We start from the raw sequence: 19,395 nt of genomic DNA, 5'->3' as shown, positions 1-19,395 counted from the left end.
ATGCCCTAGCTATAGTTAGTCAATGGTTGCACATCTAACTAGCTGAACTGAAGCAAGCGTGTGAATAGTAGGCATGTAAATATATTCTTTCACTGTTTACAGCAGGTGTCTAGCTACCCAGACCTGTCTGATCAGCCTGATAGGGTGCTGTGGATGTGTCCAGCCTGTGTGTATAGCAATGGAATTAAACATGCAACCAATGCCCCAAGTGTCGTGCTGTAGATCCACCACTCACCCAAAGGGTTGTGGCGTCCTGTCCAGAAACTACCCCTAGCCTCTAGCCCTAGACACTTGTGGAGATCTGAGAGGATTGGACAGGTGTACCCAATACCGTCAAAATTCCTCCAAGCCTATCAGAGGGTAAGGTGGTGCTCTCACCATGTCTCCATCCATCCCTCTCAGATCTCCACATGTGTCTAGACTCTGGGCAGTAGGGGTTAGGGGTTATTTCTGGACAGGCCTTGGGTATTATGGTAGCTCACTCAGTCTGGCACTATCAAAAAAATGTAATAACTGTCAAATGCTTGCTTCCTCTATCCTTGGGAGAATCTCAATTACATTTCCTTGATTTGTTGCATCCTCTCTCCTCAGCTTCTTCTCAAAACCCATTGGACAAGAACGTCAGAGTTCCCACCTCTCTCACCTTCTTATCTAATGGGTTTTAAGGAGGCGGGGAGAGAGGACATGAGGAATGAAGGAAATGCAATCGAGATTCTCCCCGTTTCCTCCAATGTACTTTCAAGGAGAGGCAAGGAGTGGAGGAAACAAGGGCAGAGGAAGCAAGAATGTGATGTCTAGTTTTCACCCACACCCACTGTCTTGTACAGCTAACCTTGTGGAAGGACACAATATTCCCTAACCCCTAAACCTAACCCTAACCTTATCCCAAAAACCTAACCCTGAACCTAACCCTAACCTTAATCCAAAAACCTAACCCTAAACCTAGCTCCTAACCCTTTATGTAATTCTAACCCTGACACTAATTCTAACCTTAACCCTAAACCCCATAGAAATAGCATTTGACCTCTTGGGGACTAACGAGGTTAAATTTGTGTACACACACACACACACACACAGCTTAAAACTTGTAATGATTTCACCAATACTTTTTATGATTATTGGTTATTATTATTGTCAATGATTTTGCTGACAAAACACATATTACATTATTGTTAAAAAAATATAGAAATGCTGTTTATCTTTTAAATTTTCTGGAATGTTTAGCATGGCTTTAAATGATAGAGAAGTTGACTAAAGCACAAACAGACCTGACTAAAGCACAAACAGACCTGGCTACTAGGCATGACAAAGAAACATGCAGTGTCCATGTTTCATGTGACATTTTGAATGACATGTAGATGTTTTATTGTTGCTAGGAGTTATGGTCTCATTGTGCCCATCTAGACTCTTATTCCTGTAATTATACATGTGAAGGTGCAAGAAAATCACGTTTAAATGTATATCAAACTATTTTGAAATGTTGACCCTGATGTCACACATTGGCCCATTTATTTATAGAAAGACCCGAATATATTTTCATATGACTGTAGATTGCTGTTCATGTGGAAGGTTTTAGATACCATAGTTGGCTTGAAGGGAAACTGACACGATCAGCACTACCTCACAAAATGATTATACATGATGTACGTGATTGACTTTGACCTACACAAATATTGATACTTATCTCAACTCAAGGTTCTCAGTTGATTTTCAGCCAGTTCTTTTATATTGCCTACCGATAGTCAAATGATCCCTCCTGATCGTTATCATCCACTGGCTCCAATGTCACTTCTTTCTTGTCCCGTACTGAAAATAAAAAGCTCTGTCTTGTTACTCTGACCAAATATTATATAAGCACTGCACACTTAGGGTAAATATATCCTATCCATTAGCTAATTTAGCACAATCGTGGGATTAGAAGCTTTATGCTAGTGAATGAACTAAAGTATTAAGTCTGTTGGATCTGTCGTTCCATCTAAGAATGTTCGTCCTCTAATGGAGAAGTCTTGTGGACTACAGTATTGCTACAGTACCTGGGTATTTCCCCCCTCGGCTCCTCTTGATAAAGCAGACGACCAGCAGGATGAGCACGAAGAGGGCCGCAGCACACATCACACCAATGACCCAGCCCTGAGTGGAGAGGTCCACCTGCTCCCGTGCATTAGCTGTATGTAAACACACACACACACACACACACACACACACACACACACACACACACACACACACACACACACACACGTTTAATTGTCATGATAAAATCTGTAGGTGTGTGGATGTTTAATGGCTTGTAATTGTGTGTTGTGGTTGACCTGTGGTGTTTTACCTTCAGTTGTATAATGGGGTGATTCCTCTGTGTACCACTCTCCTACCCCAATTCTAGTCTGTGCTGCTATGGCGAATCTATAGCGGGTGTAGCGATCATATCGGCGCACAGCAAAACTGGTGGTGTTTGCGGGAAATTCCTCAACACGCAGTTCCTCCTCCCGGGTTGTGTTCACTGTGGAGGGAGAGCACACCAGGGAGCCAAGAGAAGTTGATTTAGAGACCCGTTTTACCTACTGTACCCACTTTGTTCACCTGACTGACGATGAGTAAGTCTTCCTACCTGTCTGATATTTCAGTATGTATCCAGTGATGATGCCATTGGGCTCTGCAGGAGTGTCCCAGTCCACCCAGATAGTGTCCAAATGTCTCTGCTGGATTCTGAAGAATCTTGGAGCAGAGGGTGCTAGAGACAAATACAATTACATTTCATTTTATTTGTCACATGCTTTCTAAACAGGTGTAGACTAACAGTCAAATGCTTACTTAAGGGCCCTTCATAACAATGCAGAGAGAAAAAAGAGAAATAATAAAAACATTACACAAGGAAGAAATACACAATGAGTAACAATAACTTTGCTACAGAGTCAATTTGCAGGGGTACAGGGTAATTGAGGAAGATACTGTGTGTTCATACAGTGTATTCAGAAAGTATTCAGACCCCTTGACTTTCTCCACATTTTGTTATGTTACAGCCTTATTCTAAAATTGATTCAATCGTTCTTTTCCCGTCAATCTATCATCAATCTACACACAATACCCCATAATGACAGAGCAAAAACAGGTTTTTAGAATTTAGGGAAATGTAAAAAATATATAAAAAACTGAAATATAATTTACTTAAGTTAACACCTTTGGCAGCATTTACAGCCTCGAGTCTTCTTGGGTATGACGCTACAAGCTTAGCACACCTGTATTTGGGGAGTTTCTCCCATTCTTCTCTGCAGATCCTTTCAAGCTCTGTCTGGATTGGATGGGGAGCGTCGCTGCACAGCCATTTTCAGGTCTCTCCAGAGATGTTCGATCGGGTTCAAGTCCGGGCTCTGGCTGGGCCACTCATGGACATTCAGAGACTTGTCCTGAAGCCACTCCTGCATTGTCTTGACTGTGTGCTTAGGATCAATGTCCTGTTGGAAGGTAACCTTTGACCCAGTCTGAGGTCCTGAGCGCTCTGGAGCAGGTTTTCATTAAGGATCTCTCTGTACTTTGCTCCGTTCATCTTTCCCTCGATCCTGACATGTCTCACAATGAAAAATAGTGAAAAACATCCCCACAGCATGATGCTGCCACCACCATGCTTCACCGTAGGGATGGTGCCAGGTTTCCTCCAGATGTGATGCTTGGCATTCAGGCCAAATAGTTCAATCTTGGTTTCATCAGACCAGAGAATCGTGTTTCTCATGGTCTGAGAGTCCTTTGGACTGTCATTTGCCTTTTACTGAGGATTGGCTTCCGTCTGGCCACTCTACCATAAAGGCCTGATTGGTGGAGTGCTGCAGAGATGGTTGTCCTTCTGGAAGGTCCACCCATCTCCACAGAGGAGCTCTGGAGCACTGTTTGAGTGGCCATTGGATTCTTGGTCACCTCCCTAACCAAGACCCTTCTCCCCCGATTGATCAGTTTGGCCGGGCGGCCATCTCTAGGAAGAATCTTGGTGGTCCAAACTTCTTCCATTTCAGAATGATGGCCACTGTCTTCTTGGGAACCTCCAATGCTGCATACAGTTTTTGGTACCCTTCCTCATATCTGTGCCTCGATATCTGTGCCTCGGAGCTTTACAATTCCTTCGACCTGATGGCTCTTTTTTGCTCTTGGGGCGGCAGGTGCCTAGTGGTTAGAGCGTTTTGGCCACTCAAACCATCCTCCTCACTGTGCGTGGGGTTAATATAGGCACACATCCTCTTCCAGGCCGATTGTTAACATCTCCAGTTGCTTTAAACTTCTTAATTATTGTCCTAATAGTAGAAATGGGCATTTTTAACCGTTGAGCTATTTTCTTATCGCAATTTTCTGATTTGTGCAGGTCAACAACCTTTTGTCGCACATCATTCATGTATTTTCGGGTCTTTCCCATAGTGATGGATGACTATGGGAACTTGGCCTGTGTGTCACTTCCAGTGGCGACCCGTCATTCAGGGCAGGTGGGGCAGAGCCCCACATTTTTAGCAATAAATTATATCATCAATATCAAATCAAATTTTATTGGTCACATACACATGGTTAGCAGATGCTAATGTGAGTATAGCGAAATGCTTGTGCTTCTAGTTCCGACAGTGCAGTAATATCTAACAGGTAATCTAACAATTCCCCAACAAACACCTAATACACAAAAATCTAAAGGGATGGAATAAGAATATGTACATATACTATATATGGATGAGTGATGGCCGAGCGTCATAAACAAGATGCAATAGATGGTATAAGATGCCGTATATACATATGAGATGAGTAATGTAAGATATGAAACATTATTAAAGTGGCATTAAACTGACTAGTGAGTCTCTATGCAGGCAGCAGCCTCTCTGTGTTAGTGATTGCTGTTTAGCAGTCTGATGGCCTTGAGATAGAAGCTGTTATTCAGTCTCTCGGTCCCTGCTTTGATGCACCTGTACTGACCTCACCTTCTGGATAGTAGTGGGGTGAACAGGCAATTGCTCAGGTGGTTGTTGTCCTCGATTATCTTTTTGGCTTCCAAAATGCAGGTGTTTCAACCTAGCTTAGTGCTTTCTGTGGGGGTGGGGTAGCCAGCGGAAAATACGGAGAGTAGTTGTTGGTAATGTTCTCTAGTTGCACCATGATTAGCTCAGTGTTCTGTCACCCGTGGGGACAGTACGTCACCGCCAAGTCTTAGGGTAGACCTCGAAAATTCAAGCCCCTTTGGTGCTGCCATAGAGTTACATTAGAAGTGACCATCCAACAAGGCTCAAGGTCATTGGCCACAGATCAAATGACATCAAATCATGTTATATCTACAGTAGCTTTGATTGGACTGATCATGTCAACATCATACCTTCAAAATTTTGGCTAGCAGTCATCATCATGAATGAAGTCAACAATCTACTGGCAAATCCTTTTTAATCCTTGTCATATGAAGAGAAATATTGAAGAGAAATTATAGATAAAAGGTATCGGCCATTGGACATAAACATTACACAACAAGTTGGAAATCGCAAATTCAACAATGAGTGGTTTGGAAGGAATCAGTGACAGTGGCTAACTGCAAGCATTGCAAAGCAATCACTAGCCTGCTATTCAGTGGAGTGGTTGTGTGGTCCCAAATCTCTTTTCCAAGTTTAAAATTATAAACATTCAACATTGGCCATGGTGTCAATGAAGCATGATTTGTGCCACACTCAAAACAACTGTTAACTCTGAACTGCAAAAACTTCAGTGAGTTCAAGACAAAAAACGAGCTCCGACTGCGAAATACGTTTTGAATGGTCATCCAACTCGGAATTGTAAATCGGAAACTCGGGCCTCTTTCTAGAGCTACGACCTGAAGATCAATGACGTCATCATGATTCGACCTTGTTTTTTTCAGAGTTCCTAGTTGTCTTGAAAGCACCATAAATCCAGAGGATGCCAGGCTTTGATGACTAAATTTGCCCACGAAGGACCGCCGTGCCACTTCCTGGTCAAGTGAGCACAGCACAACAAGTTCAAAAATGTATTCTATGCTGCTGCATAAATTATGTAATATGCCAGGGAGATATGTATACTGTAGCTAAGAAAATAATACTAATTGTATGTTGTGTAGTAAGCTGTTAGTAGCCAATGTGCCTCACCCTAATAATTTGGTCTATTTACCCCTCTTAATTTTGCCTACTGTTCTGACTTGGTGGTGCACATGTAGCCTATAACCTGTTTTAGAGAAATGGTTTTTATTTATTTATTTATTTAACCTTTATTTAACCAGGTAGGCTAGCTGAGGACAAGTTCTCATTTGCAACTGTGACCTGGCCAAGATATAATATATCACTAGCCACTTTAAACAATGCTACCTAATATAATGTTTACATACCCTACATTATTCATCTCATATGTATACGTATATACTGTACTCTATATCATCTACTGCATCTTTATGTAATACATGTATCACTAGCCACTTTAACTATGCCACTTTGTTTACATACTCATCTCATACTCATCTCATACAGTGCCTTGCGAAAGTATTCGGCCCCCTTGAACTTTGCGACCTTTTGCCACATTTCAGGCTTCAAACATAAAGATATAAAACTGTATTTTTTTGTGAAGAATCAACAACAAGTGGGACACAATCATGAAGTGGAACGACATTTATTGGATATTTCAAACTTGTTTAACAAATCAAAAACTGAAAAATTGGGCGTGCAAAATTATTCAGCCCCCTTAAGTTAATACTTTGTAGCGCCACCTTTTGCTGCGATTACAGCTGTAAGTCGCTTGGGGTATGTCTCTATCAGTTTTGCACATCGAGAGAATGACATTTTTTCCCATTCCTCCTTGCAAAACAGCTCGAGCTCAGTGAGGTTGGATGGAGAGCATTTGTGAACAGCAGTTTTCAGTTCTTTCCACAGATTCTCGATTGGATTCAGGTCTGGACTTTGACTTGGCCATTCTAACACCTGGATATGTTTATTTTTGAACCATTCCATTGTAGATTTTGCTTTATGTTTTGGATCATTGTCTTGTTGGAAGACAAATCTCCGTCCCAGTCTCAGGTCTTTTGCAGACTCCATCAGGTTTTCTTCCAGAATGGTCCTGTATTTGGCTCCATCCATCTTCCCATCAATTTTAACCATCTTCCCTGTCCCTGCTGAAGAAAAGCAGGCCCAAACCATGATGCTGCCACCACCATGTTTGACAGTGGGGATGGTGTGTTCAGGGTGATGAGCTGTGTTGCTTTTACATTTACATACATTTACATTTAAGTCATTTAGCAGACGCTCTTATCCAGAGCGACTTACAAATTACGCCAAACATAACGTTTTGCATTGTTGCCAAAAAGTTCAATTTTGGTTTCATCTGACCAGAGCACCTTCTTCCACATGTTTGGTGTGTCTCCCAGGTGGCTTGTGGCAAACTTTAAACGACACTTTTTATGGATATCTTTAAGAAATGGCTTTCTTCTTGCCACTCTTCCATAACGGCCAGATTTGTGCAATATACGACTGATTGTTGTCCTTGCCACTCTTCCATAAAGGCCAGATTTGTGCAATGTAGATCTCTGCAGTTCCTCCAGAGTGATCATGGGCCTCTTGGCTGCATCTCTGATCAGTCTTCTCCTTGTATGAGCTGAAAGTTTAGAGGGACGGCCAGGTCTTGGTAGATTTGAAGTGGTCTGATACTCCTTCCATTTCAATATTATCGCTTGCACAGTGCTCCTTGGGATGTTTAAAGCTTGGGAAATCTTTTTGTATCCAAATCCGGCTTTAAACTTCTTCACAACAGTATCTCGGACCTGCCTGGTGTGTTCCTTGTTCTTCATGATGCTCTCTGCGCTTTTAACGGACCTCTGAGACTATCACAGTGCATGTGCATTTATACGGAGACTTGATTACACACAGTTGGATTGTATTTATCATCATTAGTCATTTAGGTCAACATTGGATCATTCAGAGATCCTCACTGAACTTCTGGAGAGAGTTTGCTGCACTGAAAGTAAAGGGGCTGAATAATTTTGCACGCCCAATTTTTCAGTTTTTGATTTGTTAAAAAAGTTTGAAATATCCAATAAATGTCGTTCCACTTCATGATTGTGTCCCACTTGTTGTTGATTCTTCACAAAAAAATACAGTTTTATATCTTTATGTTTGAAGCCTGAAATGTGGCAAAAGGTCGCAAAGTTCAAGGGGGACGAATACTTTCGGTATATACTGTACTCGATACCATCTACTGTATCTTGCCTATGCCGCTCTGTACCATCACTCATTCATATATCTTTATGTACATATTCTTTATCCCCTTACACTTGTGTGTATAAGACAGTAGTTTTGGAATTGTTAGTTAGATTACTTGTTGGTTATTACTGCATTGTCGGAACTAGAAGCACAAGCATTTCGCTACACTCGCATTAACATCTGCTAACCATGTGTATGTGACAAATAAAATGTGATTTGATTTGATTTGATTTGATAAAGCAAAGCAGTTCAACACATACAATAGCACATAGTTACACATGGAATAAACAAACATACAATCAATAATACAGTAAAAAAATATATATACAGCATGTGCAAATGAGGTAGGATAAGAGAGGTAAGGCAATAAATGGGCCATGGTGGCAGAGTAATTACAATATAGCAATTAAACACTGGAATGGTAGAATGTGCAGAAGATGAATGTGCAAGTAGAGATACTGGGGTGCAAAGGAGCAAGATAAATAAATAAATACAGTATTGGGATGAGGTAGATAGGATGGGCTATTTACAGATGAGCTATGTACAGGTGCAGTGATCTGTGAGCTGCTCTGACAGCTGGTAATGTAATAATGACATTTTGTAAGAGCTTTCATTGTCTACTTATATGTCCCCTTAATTTATCCTACGGTTCTGACTTGGTGAACAGGGAGAATACTATAAGAACAGTCCATGTTCTGAATTCTGTCGCTGTACATTTCAAAAGTGCTAAACAAATAGTTATATTGACTACGTCTGTCCTAGCTCGCTCATGAATGTCTTAATCGAAATTACGGATTGCCTCTTATCCGCTTGTCGTCCCCTTATGCCATAGTTTGTAAATCTCAATGGTCATTAGAAACCACATTTGTTTAAACAAGTCAGCCATAACTGCTATGTTTTTTTTAAAGGCAGTAAATGAAGCTGAATTAACTGTTTCGCTGCCAGACAAGGCTCTGCTGATAGCCAGGTGTAGCAGTGGTAAGATGTTGGGGCAGCTTTATGTAGGCCCTAACAGTTTGTGGGCACTGTTTGTCACCATTATAGTGCTATTAATGTATTGTTTATTGTTGTGGCTTTGCTGGCGTACATCCTACTTTATTATGTATTTTGCCCCACCAAGATTTACATGCTAAAATTACCACTGGTCACCACATATTTATACCCCAGTGAAACAGGAAGTCATGGCTTACCACTTAAGTATTCCTAACCACTCAGGTGAACATAAAAACATAAAATATGAATGGGAATATACTTTTGTCCAATTTTACTCATAAGAATTTCTAGGGGTGCCAATAATTCTGGCACACATGATTCTGAGAAAAATATTTATTTCATATTTATTTTTTAAAATAATTTTACTTCAATTAAAATGTAGATTTTTGTGAACATTATCCAAGAGGATAAACAACAAATATTTTTTTTTCACAGCCCATTTTGCTCATACCAAGAGTGCCAATAGTGGAGAACACTGTAGGTATGAAGATGTTGTCTGACCTTTGATCTGGACAGCGATGGTGTGTTCCAGGTAACCCATCTTGTTAGTAGCTGTGCAGGTGTATTCACCAGCGTCCTCAAACGAGGCCTTGGGGATCTGCAACAACTTGTTGTAGTTCTTCACCTTAATGTTGGTTGTGTCCAGTTCATCTCCATCTTTGGTCCATGTGATGACAGGGGTTGGACTGGTCAAATATGGTAAAAAGAAATAGGTCAATTCAGGGTGATTTATGAGGGTTCTTATAAAAGTTAACAGCCTGAGCAAAAAAACATACATAGTGGCGAAGTTACAAATATCATGAAGCGATTTATTACTGTGGCTTGTGAAAGCAGACACACTAAATAGTGTCCAAATTATTTCAGACTTTTTATTATTATTCTTTGGAATGCTACTCCTCTTAAACCATTTAAGCTAGAAACGCCATTCACTTTAAAATGTGTAGACACGTCTGGAATAGTTTGCTTCCATACAACTTTTTGATATCTTTTATAATTTTTAAACTATAAAACTTGTCTTTTTTTTTGTCCTCCATACACTTTCATGGGATTTCCTCAACATTCTAAAGGGCTCATTGTGATCATGACTTCCAACATTCTATTCTATTCACTGTAAACAAGGTAACTTTCTGACACAAAATCAGCTACTTTAACCACTTTCCAAACTGTTTAGTCAAAAAGCTAGAGAGTAGGAAATCTGTGTCTACTTCTCTGCTATTTAAATCTGAAATCAGAACACTTTTTCCACTACCACAAAAAATACTTTTAAAGAGCCAAAGCATGAAACACAATTTTACTTGATAAACACTCGATGAACACTCATGTTTGTGATTGAGAGGATCACTCACACTCCAGCAGCGATGCACTCGAGGAGCAGCTCCTCCCCCTGCAGGACAGTCTGGGAGCTGGACCTTCCGGCCGGAGACAAGAAGGTGGGAGCGGCCTCAGACACCATGCGAGCTGAGGGGGGAATACATGATTTAATTATCCAGGAGTGAAGACTTTTCCCACTGTCAAACATCATGACAGCAGGGACTACGGCTGTGGATTGACTATTGGGACCACACTGGGAGCAAATGCAATGTTTTTGATATTTTCACTCCACAACACTGTCTGATCTCTATTTCAAGACATGTCAATGTTATAGAAGAATGCTCTAGAATGTTATATCGTGTTAAGATGAGGAGATTGTTCATTTCTGATTGTATATATATATATATATATATATATATATATATAAATAATTTAATTAACAACAAAAAGCAGAGCAGTTAGATCAGAGGAGAACGGTAAATCATTTTAGGTGATAAAACCATGTGGAATCTGTAAGTATGCGGCACAATACAATTTAAATCGTACAGCAGTGAGCCAAGGGGGGGACTGTTTAATGAGGTAGGTAAGTTAGTACATGGTAGTAAATACAATGGTGGGACCCTTGTGTCACATACTGTTGATGCACGTTATGCAATAACCAATACTAACTTGTAAGGACTCTGACGGTAGTAGGCATCTTCTGCTGGATAATGTTTTTGTAGGGGAAGCGTGCATTGCAGCAGTAGTCGGTGGCAGAGTCATTGACATAGACATGAGAGAAGTAGAGATCTCCATTCACCCCCATAGACACTCTATGGTCCTGTTTGATAGGCAGCATGACTGGGGGGTGGGGCTGGTGAGGCCAGTTGAAAGGTCTACCAGATGAACCTGAAATTGAATATGAAGTTATGTATGCATTTCCTGGTAAGGTCATCTTGAGTCAATATGTTTGGGATAAGTATCAGAATGCAACAATAAGTTTAAAGAAAGAAGCTCATCAGTTCAGAAAGAGAGACAGGTGGTTGTCATTAGTTATAAAATATAACATTTAATTCCTGGGGTGGCAGGTAGCCTAGTGGTTAGAGTGTAGAGGCTGCAGGTAGCCTAGTGGTTAGAGTGTAGAGGCTGCAGGTAGCCTAGTGGTTAGAGTGTTAGGCCAGTAACCGAAAGGTTGCAAGATTGAATCCCTGAGCTGACATGGTAAAAATGTGTTGTTCTGCCTCTGAACAAGGCAGTTAACCCACTGTTCCTAGGCTGTCATTGTAAATAAGAATTTGTTATTAACTGACTTGCCTAGTTAAACAAACAAAAATCCTAGACACAATGTACTACTGATTTGAGAAAAGGAGGTAGGCCTACTCACACTTGCTCATCCAGTAGATCTCAGGTTTGGGAGGGCCTGGAGGAGGGCTACAGTCCAGGACCAGAGGGAGACCAACACTTACTGTTACTGGCTCCAACACCTCTCTGGGCCACAGAGTGGCCTCTGACATGGACACATAGGGGTCAATTTTTTATATTGGGTTAAGAGGATGATTTAACATACATTTAACACAGGGAGCAGAATCTTGCTGGGACATGGACTTATCTTAACGTTAGAACTATGTTTGAGGTCTGAAAACGGCTGACAGAATTGGATTTTGTAGTGAATTGTCCCTTTAGGCTTTGCTTGTTTCTACCACAAACGTTTAAGCATTATCACGGTTTGAGGCACTGGCTTTTCTAATGTACTCTGTGACAATGGATTCAAAAGCCTGAATGGAGGGCAGCTTACTAGAGATGTGTAGGTGGATCTTGTTTGAGTATGCAGTGCCATACTCGTTGGTGGCAACACACTGGTACTCCCCCTCATAGGCCCCTGGGTCAGTCCAGGCATAGATGTCCAGCGTCCCCGAACGTCTCCTCATTGAGGCCTGAGGGTCCTTTGCCACGTTGAAGTACTTCCCATTACGCATCCATGAGAATCTTAGGGATAAAGGCAAGTCTTTTGGATCAGGTAAATAAAGGTGTTCTACTACAGCTGCTCACAAATTGTACATGGTTTTGACCTGTAAAGAAAGTGTTTTGGATGTGTCAGTTCTTACATTGGGTGGGGGGTGCCTTTGGCTTCACACTCCACGACCATGTTGTTTCTAGGATCCACGACATGTTCCTTCGAGGACTGTTTTATAATGGTGGGGGGCTGTCTGACTGTAGGTCAAAATTAAAGACCTGATTAGGATTGTACCTTAATTGAGATACTGTATTTAAGCAATAAGGCATGAGGGGGTTTGGTACAGTGCAATCGGAAAGTATTCAGACCCCCTTGACTTTTTTTATTTTGTTACGTTACAGCCTTATTTTTAAATGGATTCAATTCAATTTTTCTTATCAATCTACACACAATACCCAATAATGACAAAGCAAAAACAGTTTTTTAGAAATATTTGCAAATTCATAAAAAATGTGAAAATTTCACATTTACAATAGTATTCAGACCCTTTACTCAGTACTTTGTTGAAGCACCTTTGGCAATGATTACAGCCTTGAGTCTTCTTGGGTATGATGCTACAAGCTTGGCACACCTGTTTTTGTGGAGTTTCTCCCATTATTCTCTGCAGATCTTATCAAACTCTGTCAGGTTGGATGGGGAGTGTCGCTGCACAGCTATTTTCAGGTCTCTCCAGAGATGTGGGGACATTCAGAGACTTGTCCCGAAGCCATTCATGCGTTGTCTTGGCTGTCTGCTTAAAGTCGTTGTCCTGTTAGAAGGTGAACCTTCGCACCAGTCTGAGTTCTGGAGCAGATTTTCATCAAGGATCTCTCTGTACTTTGCTCTGATCATCTTTCCCTAAATCCTGACTATTCTCCCTGTCCTTGCTGCTGAAAAACATTCCCTCAGCATGATGTTGCCACCACCATTGCTTCACCGTAGGGATGGCGCCAGGTTTCCTCCAGACACGACCCTTGGAAATCAGGCCAAAGAGTTCAATCTTGGTTTTATCCGACCAGAGAATCTTGTTTCTCATGGTCTGAGAGTCCTTTAGGTGCCTTTGGCAAATTCCAAGCGGGCTGTCATGTGCATTTTACTGAGGAGTGGCTTCCGTCTGTCCACTCTATCATAAAGTCCTGATTGGTGGAGTGCTGCAGAGATGGTTGCCCATCTGGAAGGTACTCCCATCTCCATAAAGGAACTCTGGAATTCTGTCAGAGTGACCATTGGGTTCTTGGTCACCTCCCTGACCAAGGCCCTTCTTTCCCGTTTGCTCAGTTTGGCCAGGCGGCCACCTCTAAGAAGGGTCTTGGTGGTTCCAAATTTCTTTAATTTAAGAATGATGGAGGCCACTGTTTTCTTGGGGACCTCCAATGCTGCATACATGTTTGGTACCCTTCCCCAGATCTGTGCCTTGACACAATCCTGTCTTCGAGCTCTAAGGACAATTCCTTCGACCTCGTGGCTTTGTTTTTGCTCTGACATGCACTGTCAACTATGGGACCTTATATAGACAGGTATGTGCCTTTCCAAATCTTGTCCAATCAATTGAATTTACCACAGGTGGACTCCAATCAAGTTGTAGGAACATTCTGTTTGTGCTTTTCTAATAACCAATTTCTATGTTCATGCAAGTGACTGATTGAGCGTACCTGGGAGGAATCCTCACTATCAGTGAGCAATTTGGCAGAATGCCCAGAACCTTGTTTTGAGAACGAAAAGGATCTCTCAGTTTCAAGGTCTCAGCTTGGAGAGAAGAAGCCTCATGAGGTATTGGTCTGTCACATGCATGAACCACATGTTAATGATGAATTATTTATGAATGATGAATAAGCTAAATCATGCAAATATAACTTGTCTGTGTAAACAGTATACAGTATAAGAGAACTAACGGGACTACCCCGGTGGAGCTCACTTCAGACCGGTACTTAATGCATCTAAGTTTGACTCTGACCTCTCCAGCATGCTGTTAATAAACAATGATTCATTTAAGATTGACTTTGAGTGTCCCTGTGTAGAATTTCCACGACAATCTCAACGATGGTCAATGGAAACAGGATGCATCTGAGCTCAATTTCAAGTCTGAATATTTATGCAAATAAGGTGTTTTTGTTTTTTAAATTGTTTATACATTTGCAAAAAAATCTAAAAACCTATTTTCGCTTTGTCATTTTGGTATTGTGTGTAGATTGATGAGGAATTTGTTTTATGTAATACATTTTAGAATAAGGCTGTAACGTAATAAAATGTGGAAAAACTCAAGGGGTCTGAAGACTTTCCGAATGCATTGTATATGGACAACAAACCCCTTCTAAGGGCTGTGCCTGGACACAGCCCTTAGCTGTGGTATTTTGGCCACATACCACAAATCCCAGAGGTGCCTTATTACTATTATAAACTAGATACCAACATAATTAAAACAGTAAAAATATATTTTTTGTCATACCCGTGGTATACGGTCTGATATACAGTACCACGGCTTTCAGCCAATCATCATTCGGGCTCAAATAACCAAGTTTCTAATTGACATTAGCCATATACCACACCCCTCGTGCCTTATTGCTTAAATATACAGCACTGTACACTGTTACAGTATATCACCATCTAGCAGGGCCACAATAGGTTGTGTTGACTTACTTTCCAGTGGGACATCGATGGCAGTCAGCCGTTGCCATAACAGCAGTAATAGAGTTGATCTGACCAGCGCCCTCATCTCTACAGTGAATGGCCTCCAGAGATCCTGTTGAACTGCTAGATGCACTTACCTATAAACTGTTTTATAAGTGACCGATTAAGCAATTTAAGTTTCATGAATTCAAATTAAATTAAATATTGTGACATTTATAGGACCAATTGTTTTCTAAGACAATATTTTCCAGCACAAAACAACCAAATAAAATGAAATAGTATTTAGTTTCCAAACAGCAATATTTAATTTCTGTCCCACTCAACAGTCAGCACTGGCACATTCTCTGACAGAGTCTCTTTGTCACACAATAGATCCACCTACTAACACATGGCCAGGACTCAACTCCAGTCTCAAGCCATTCTGAAAAACCAGCCTCCACAGGACTACGTTATAAAGCTCTTGTTTGTTGCTGTATAGATTTATTTGAATCCCAAAGAAATACACACGTTGTTATCATGTAATGTCACTACTATTTTACTGTTCAACATAAAGCGCGGCAAAACAGATCATTGATCAGATTCATTGATCAACTCATCAACAACCCTTATCAAAACCTTTCCTCCTCTCGTTAACTCATTACATCTGTGTTACCTTTCATAAGTACAATCGCATCAGTGAAATCGCATCAGGGTTCCCTCTTCCCAATCGTCTACAAGACTTTCCAATGCATTGAGTTTCTCCACAATTCCAGTGTCCAGTTAGTGCAGTAAACGGATAAAATCCTTGGCGCACAATCAGTCAATTCTATTTTCTTGGTCAATCGAACAGCAGGACTCTGGAGAGACAGAGCATAGTGGACAGACTTCTGTCTGTGCCATGGCCATTCTCCCCACCCATCTCATGAATGAGCTCCCTACACCTCCCTCACCAACCACATCTCTGTCCCTGCCTCTCTCTCTCTCTCTCTGCCTCTCTCTCTCTCTCTCTCTGCTTCTCTCTCTCTGCCTCTCGCTCTCTCTCTGCCTCTCTCTCTCTCATGTATTAGCATAGACATGACATCAGTCAAAACATGGCATGGTATAAAGAACAAAAATAAAACTAGCTGAAACAAGTCACTTACTTCTTGTCATTGTTGCCTGCTTTCTGGTCATCTAGAATCACAGCACACACATTTACATTTCTGCCCCACTGAAGCGCGTGCATAGTTTTCGTGATGTTGCCAGCTAACCCGTCTATGGTCTGTGGTCACAACCTTGTATACTGACTCAATATGATGATGCCTATGTGGAGGAAATTATGAGGGAAGCCAGACATCATATTTTGTATTCAACTCAAAGCTGTGTAAACAACAATGCTTTATCTCCATTGCAGTTCCACACGCTTCTTATGGGCTTATTAGTATTTACACCAAAATACTCTGTAACTCACCAGCCAGCCCATAGTATGCACATAGTTTGCATGCTTATAGTTTGTCAGTGATGTGGGCCTTACTGTTGGCTGCTGAAAACTATTTTACATGAATTTTACATGCAAGAAAAAACTCTGGCATATGACCTTATCACAAAGGCTGTTACAGGGGATGAACAATATTGATTTACAGCCAAATCAGAGGCGTATTTGTAACAAGCTGTGTCTGTTTTGTCTGATTGTGAACTGTGTTGAATGTGATTTTATGGTATCTAAACATGCAGACAAACAAACTTCCTTTTGTGCGATAAACACTTGTTGGCACTCTGTCCATCTTCCCACTATTTTCTCCTTCCAATATGTAGCTAATCAGCATTTTCTATTCCTGTTCTGGACCACTCTGATACAGTACACCCAAGCGAGATAAAAAATTCAGACTGACATCTTCAAAAAGGGGAAAGGTCAAAGCCATTCAGCCGAGGACCCTTCAGGCAAACTAAATGCTTTCTTTTCTAGAAACAGCACAGGACCCTTGAAGAGGCCTCTCTCTTTGTGGGAAACAAAAGCCATCTCAAGCCTCTCCACATAGTTCTGATCTGTGTAGGTGCCAAGGAATCCAGACACAGCACTAAAGCATGAATATACAGCATTCTGCACTCTATGCTAGAATGGACCATGACAAATGGCAAGGGTGACATGAAAACCAATAAATTATATCTGCATGTTTGTGCAAAAGACGCTAAAGGGTTTTAAATGATCTTTTGCTAAGGGGGCTTGGAGTCACAGGTCACAATCAGCTCTGACGATGACCTTGACATAAACCATTGAGGTTTTCGCAGTGACAGAGATATAACAATGTCACAGGGATGAGAACAGAACTTGAGTGTGGCTCAGCCTCGTCTTTCCCACCACATCATTGTGATTGAACAGAAGTTGAGGCCCCTCAAAAAGGAAAGAAAAGTGAAAAATGTTCAGCTACTTGGATTTCTTCTTCCCATGTATTTGACCTGAGCAGGGTTTCAGTCTGACCAGTGCCATGCACCAGACTGCACGGTGTGAAGGGCTCGAGAGACGCACAGCTCTGTGAGGACAACAAGGTCTCTATGTCCCGTGGGTCCCCTTTGGCATGTGTGGCCAGGGCTTGGCTAGGAGCAGTTGGCATGTGGGAGGATTTCTCCATCTCTACACAAGCTGCCTGTTCAGGTATGGAGACAGAGGCAACCCGTCACTCAATACACAGCGTCATCAACAGGAGGTAGGGGTTGGGAGGAGAGAAATTCCACTTAAGAGGGACCACTCTATTCTTCTCATCATTCTCATTTGGACTCTGTAACAGTGCGTAGAAATCAAGAACTTATGTTATATTACAAATGACTGTATCTCTTCATTGCCATATTAAATACATAATCAATTACTGCTTTTAACTGCCCGTATCAATGACTCTCAGCACTTCACATTTACATAACTGGACGTTTAGATCTGCCGAGTATTGGACCATTCCATGTGCCATGCAAATCGGTTTAAGTATAAATTATAAAGAGCATGTAAGGTTTCCATTTGAAGTACAAATCTTCAAATCAAAAGAAAATATCTCCGCAAATGAGGAGTACCGCTCCCTTGAGCAAAAAAGACCATTGGCAAAATTCTGACAGCACGCCAACAGCTTAGACCTACACGGAGAATCGTGGGAACTATGCTAAATATTCACTCCGTTTGTCTGATACAAACGTGCTGATTCAGTGGAAGATGGACCCACCCTCTTCTCCAAAGTGGATGAGGTCATTTAAAGCTTGACCCTGCCTATGGCTATAAGAGGTCTCAGTCAGAAACAAACAGTTGTCATGGTGTGTTCATCAGAGAATAAGATCTTTACATAATGTCCATGTAGGACTTATGTGCACATGTCAATAGCCTTTCATGTATCTACTGGTCAAGTAAAGACATTCCACGAGAGAAACATGACTTTTTCTTCAAGCTATAAATTGTTTCTTTACAAAGAACAACAGAAACCTAAACAATAGTGTTGTACTGAGCTCGTTAATAAGGTGAAAGCACCAATTTGTAAGTCGCTCTGGATAAGAGCGTCTGCTAAATGACTTAAATGTAATGTAAATGTAATTCTTCAAAATGGGGTATTACATTAGTTAGTTACCAATGAGCAGCAGAACATTTTGACAGGTTTCATCAAGATTTCTCTGCATTCAAAAGAATCAGATGAAATTCAAGGAAATAAAACAAAGTTACCTGCGGTATTTCCTGTCATCTCTCTTTCCTTTTTGACAGATTTAGTTCTTACGTTGAACAGCCCTTTTCCTCCATCGGTTTCTCAGTGGACTCTGATCTTCTCTGGTCTAATGTGTGTTATCAGGAAAAACGGGCATTCTTTCCAACCACATGCAGGACACGTGTCAATATTTCATGAGGACTTCAGAGGTTAAAATCAGGTCAAACTCTGTTCTGGTCCCACGACTTGTCAAATGGGCACCATCTGATGTCCTTTGTGTAATGTGGATACAACAAACATAACGTCATCTCCATCCATTGTGACAGATCAGCTGTCACCATCAGCTGAAAAAGAGGCAAAATGTCTTCATAACATGTCATTTCTTCATACAACAATCAGTCAAAATGGGGAAGAGGACTATCATATGGCATAGATCGAAGATGATTTGATGTTTAAAGTAATTTCATTTATTTTGTTATCTGTGCTTTTGTTGAGTGAAAGGCTGGGGGTTAATGAACTTGTGTCTTCTCTCTGGCTGGCACATGCACACTCATTCTCTCTCTAACAAAGCATTTCTGTCCCAAACAAAGTGTGTCATTTATAGTGACTGACCAGGGTGGGTACAGCCTCTAGACGCAGGCAGGCTGCCATT

At 41.2% G+C, this 19,395-nt stretch overlaps 1 protein-coding gene across 1 annotated transcript; it reads right to left on the bottom strand.

Annotated features, from left to right (window-relative positions):
- Positions 1 to 249: 249 nt before the first annotated feature.
- LOC115102336 (neurofascin-like) lies at positions 250 to 19,323 on the bottom strand. Its single transcript, XM_065006052.1, has 12 exons — positions 15,764 to 19,323; positions 15,121 to 15,255; positions 12,596 to 12,701; positions 12,286 to 12,476; positions 11,875 to 11,997; positions 11,181 to 11,399; positions 10,547 to 10,658; positions 9,702 to 9,886; positions 2,609 to 2,743; positions 2,327 to 2,500; positions 2,034 to 2,165; positions 250 to 1,806 (listed from the first exon to the last, which is right to left on the bottom strand). The coding sequence occupies exons 2-12, from the start codon at positions 15,194 to 15,196 to the stop codon at positions 1,733 to 1,735; spliced, it is 1,527 nt and encodes a 508-aa protein (XP_064862124.1). The 5' UTR covers positions 15,197 to 15,255; positions 15,764 to 19,323; the 3' UTR covers positions 250 to 1,732.
- Between the last annotated feature and the right edge of the window lie 72 nt (positions 19,324 to 19,395).

This window comes from Oncorhynchus nerka, linkage group LG20 (genome assembly GCF_034236695.1).
Source record: "Oncorhynchus nerka isolate Pitt River linkage group LG20, Oner_Uvic_2.0, whole genome shotgun sequence".
NCBI classification, from domain to species: domain Eukaryota; kingdom Metazoa; phylum Chordata; class Actinopteri; order Salmoniformes; family Salmonidae; genus Oncorhynchus; species Oncorhynchus nerka.
The sequence above is the reverse complement of the archived record's forward strand: the minus strand, read 5'-3'. Positions and strand labels throughout refer to the sequence as shown.

Coding starts and splice junctions, on each gene's coding strand:
- LOC115102336 (XM_065006052.1), bottom strand. CDS start 15,196: ATGAGGGCGCTGGTCAGATCAACTCTATTACTGCTGTTATGGCAACGG. Junction 12,477..12,595: donor AAAGGCACCCCCCACCCAAT/GTAAGAACTGAC, acceptor TTTATCCCTAAG/ATTCTCATGGATGCGTAATG. Junction 2,501..2,608: donor CATACTGAAATATCAGACAG/GTAGGAAGACTT, acceptor CTCCCTCCACAG/TGAACACAACCCGGGAGGAG.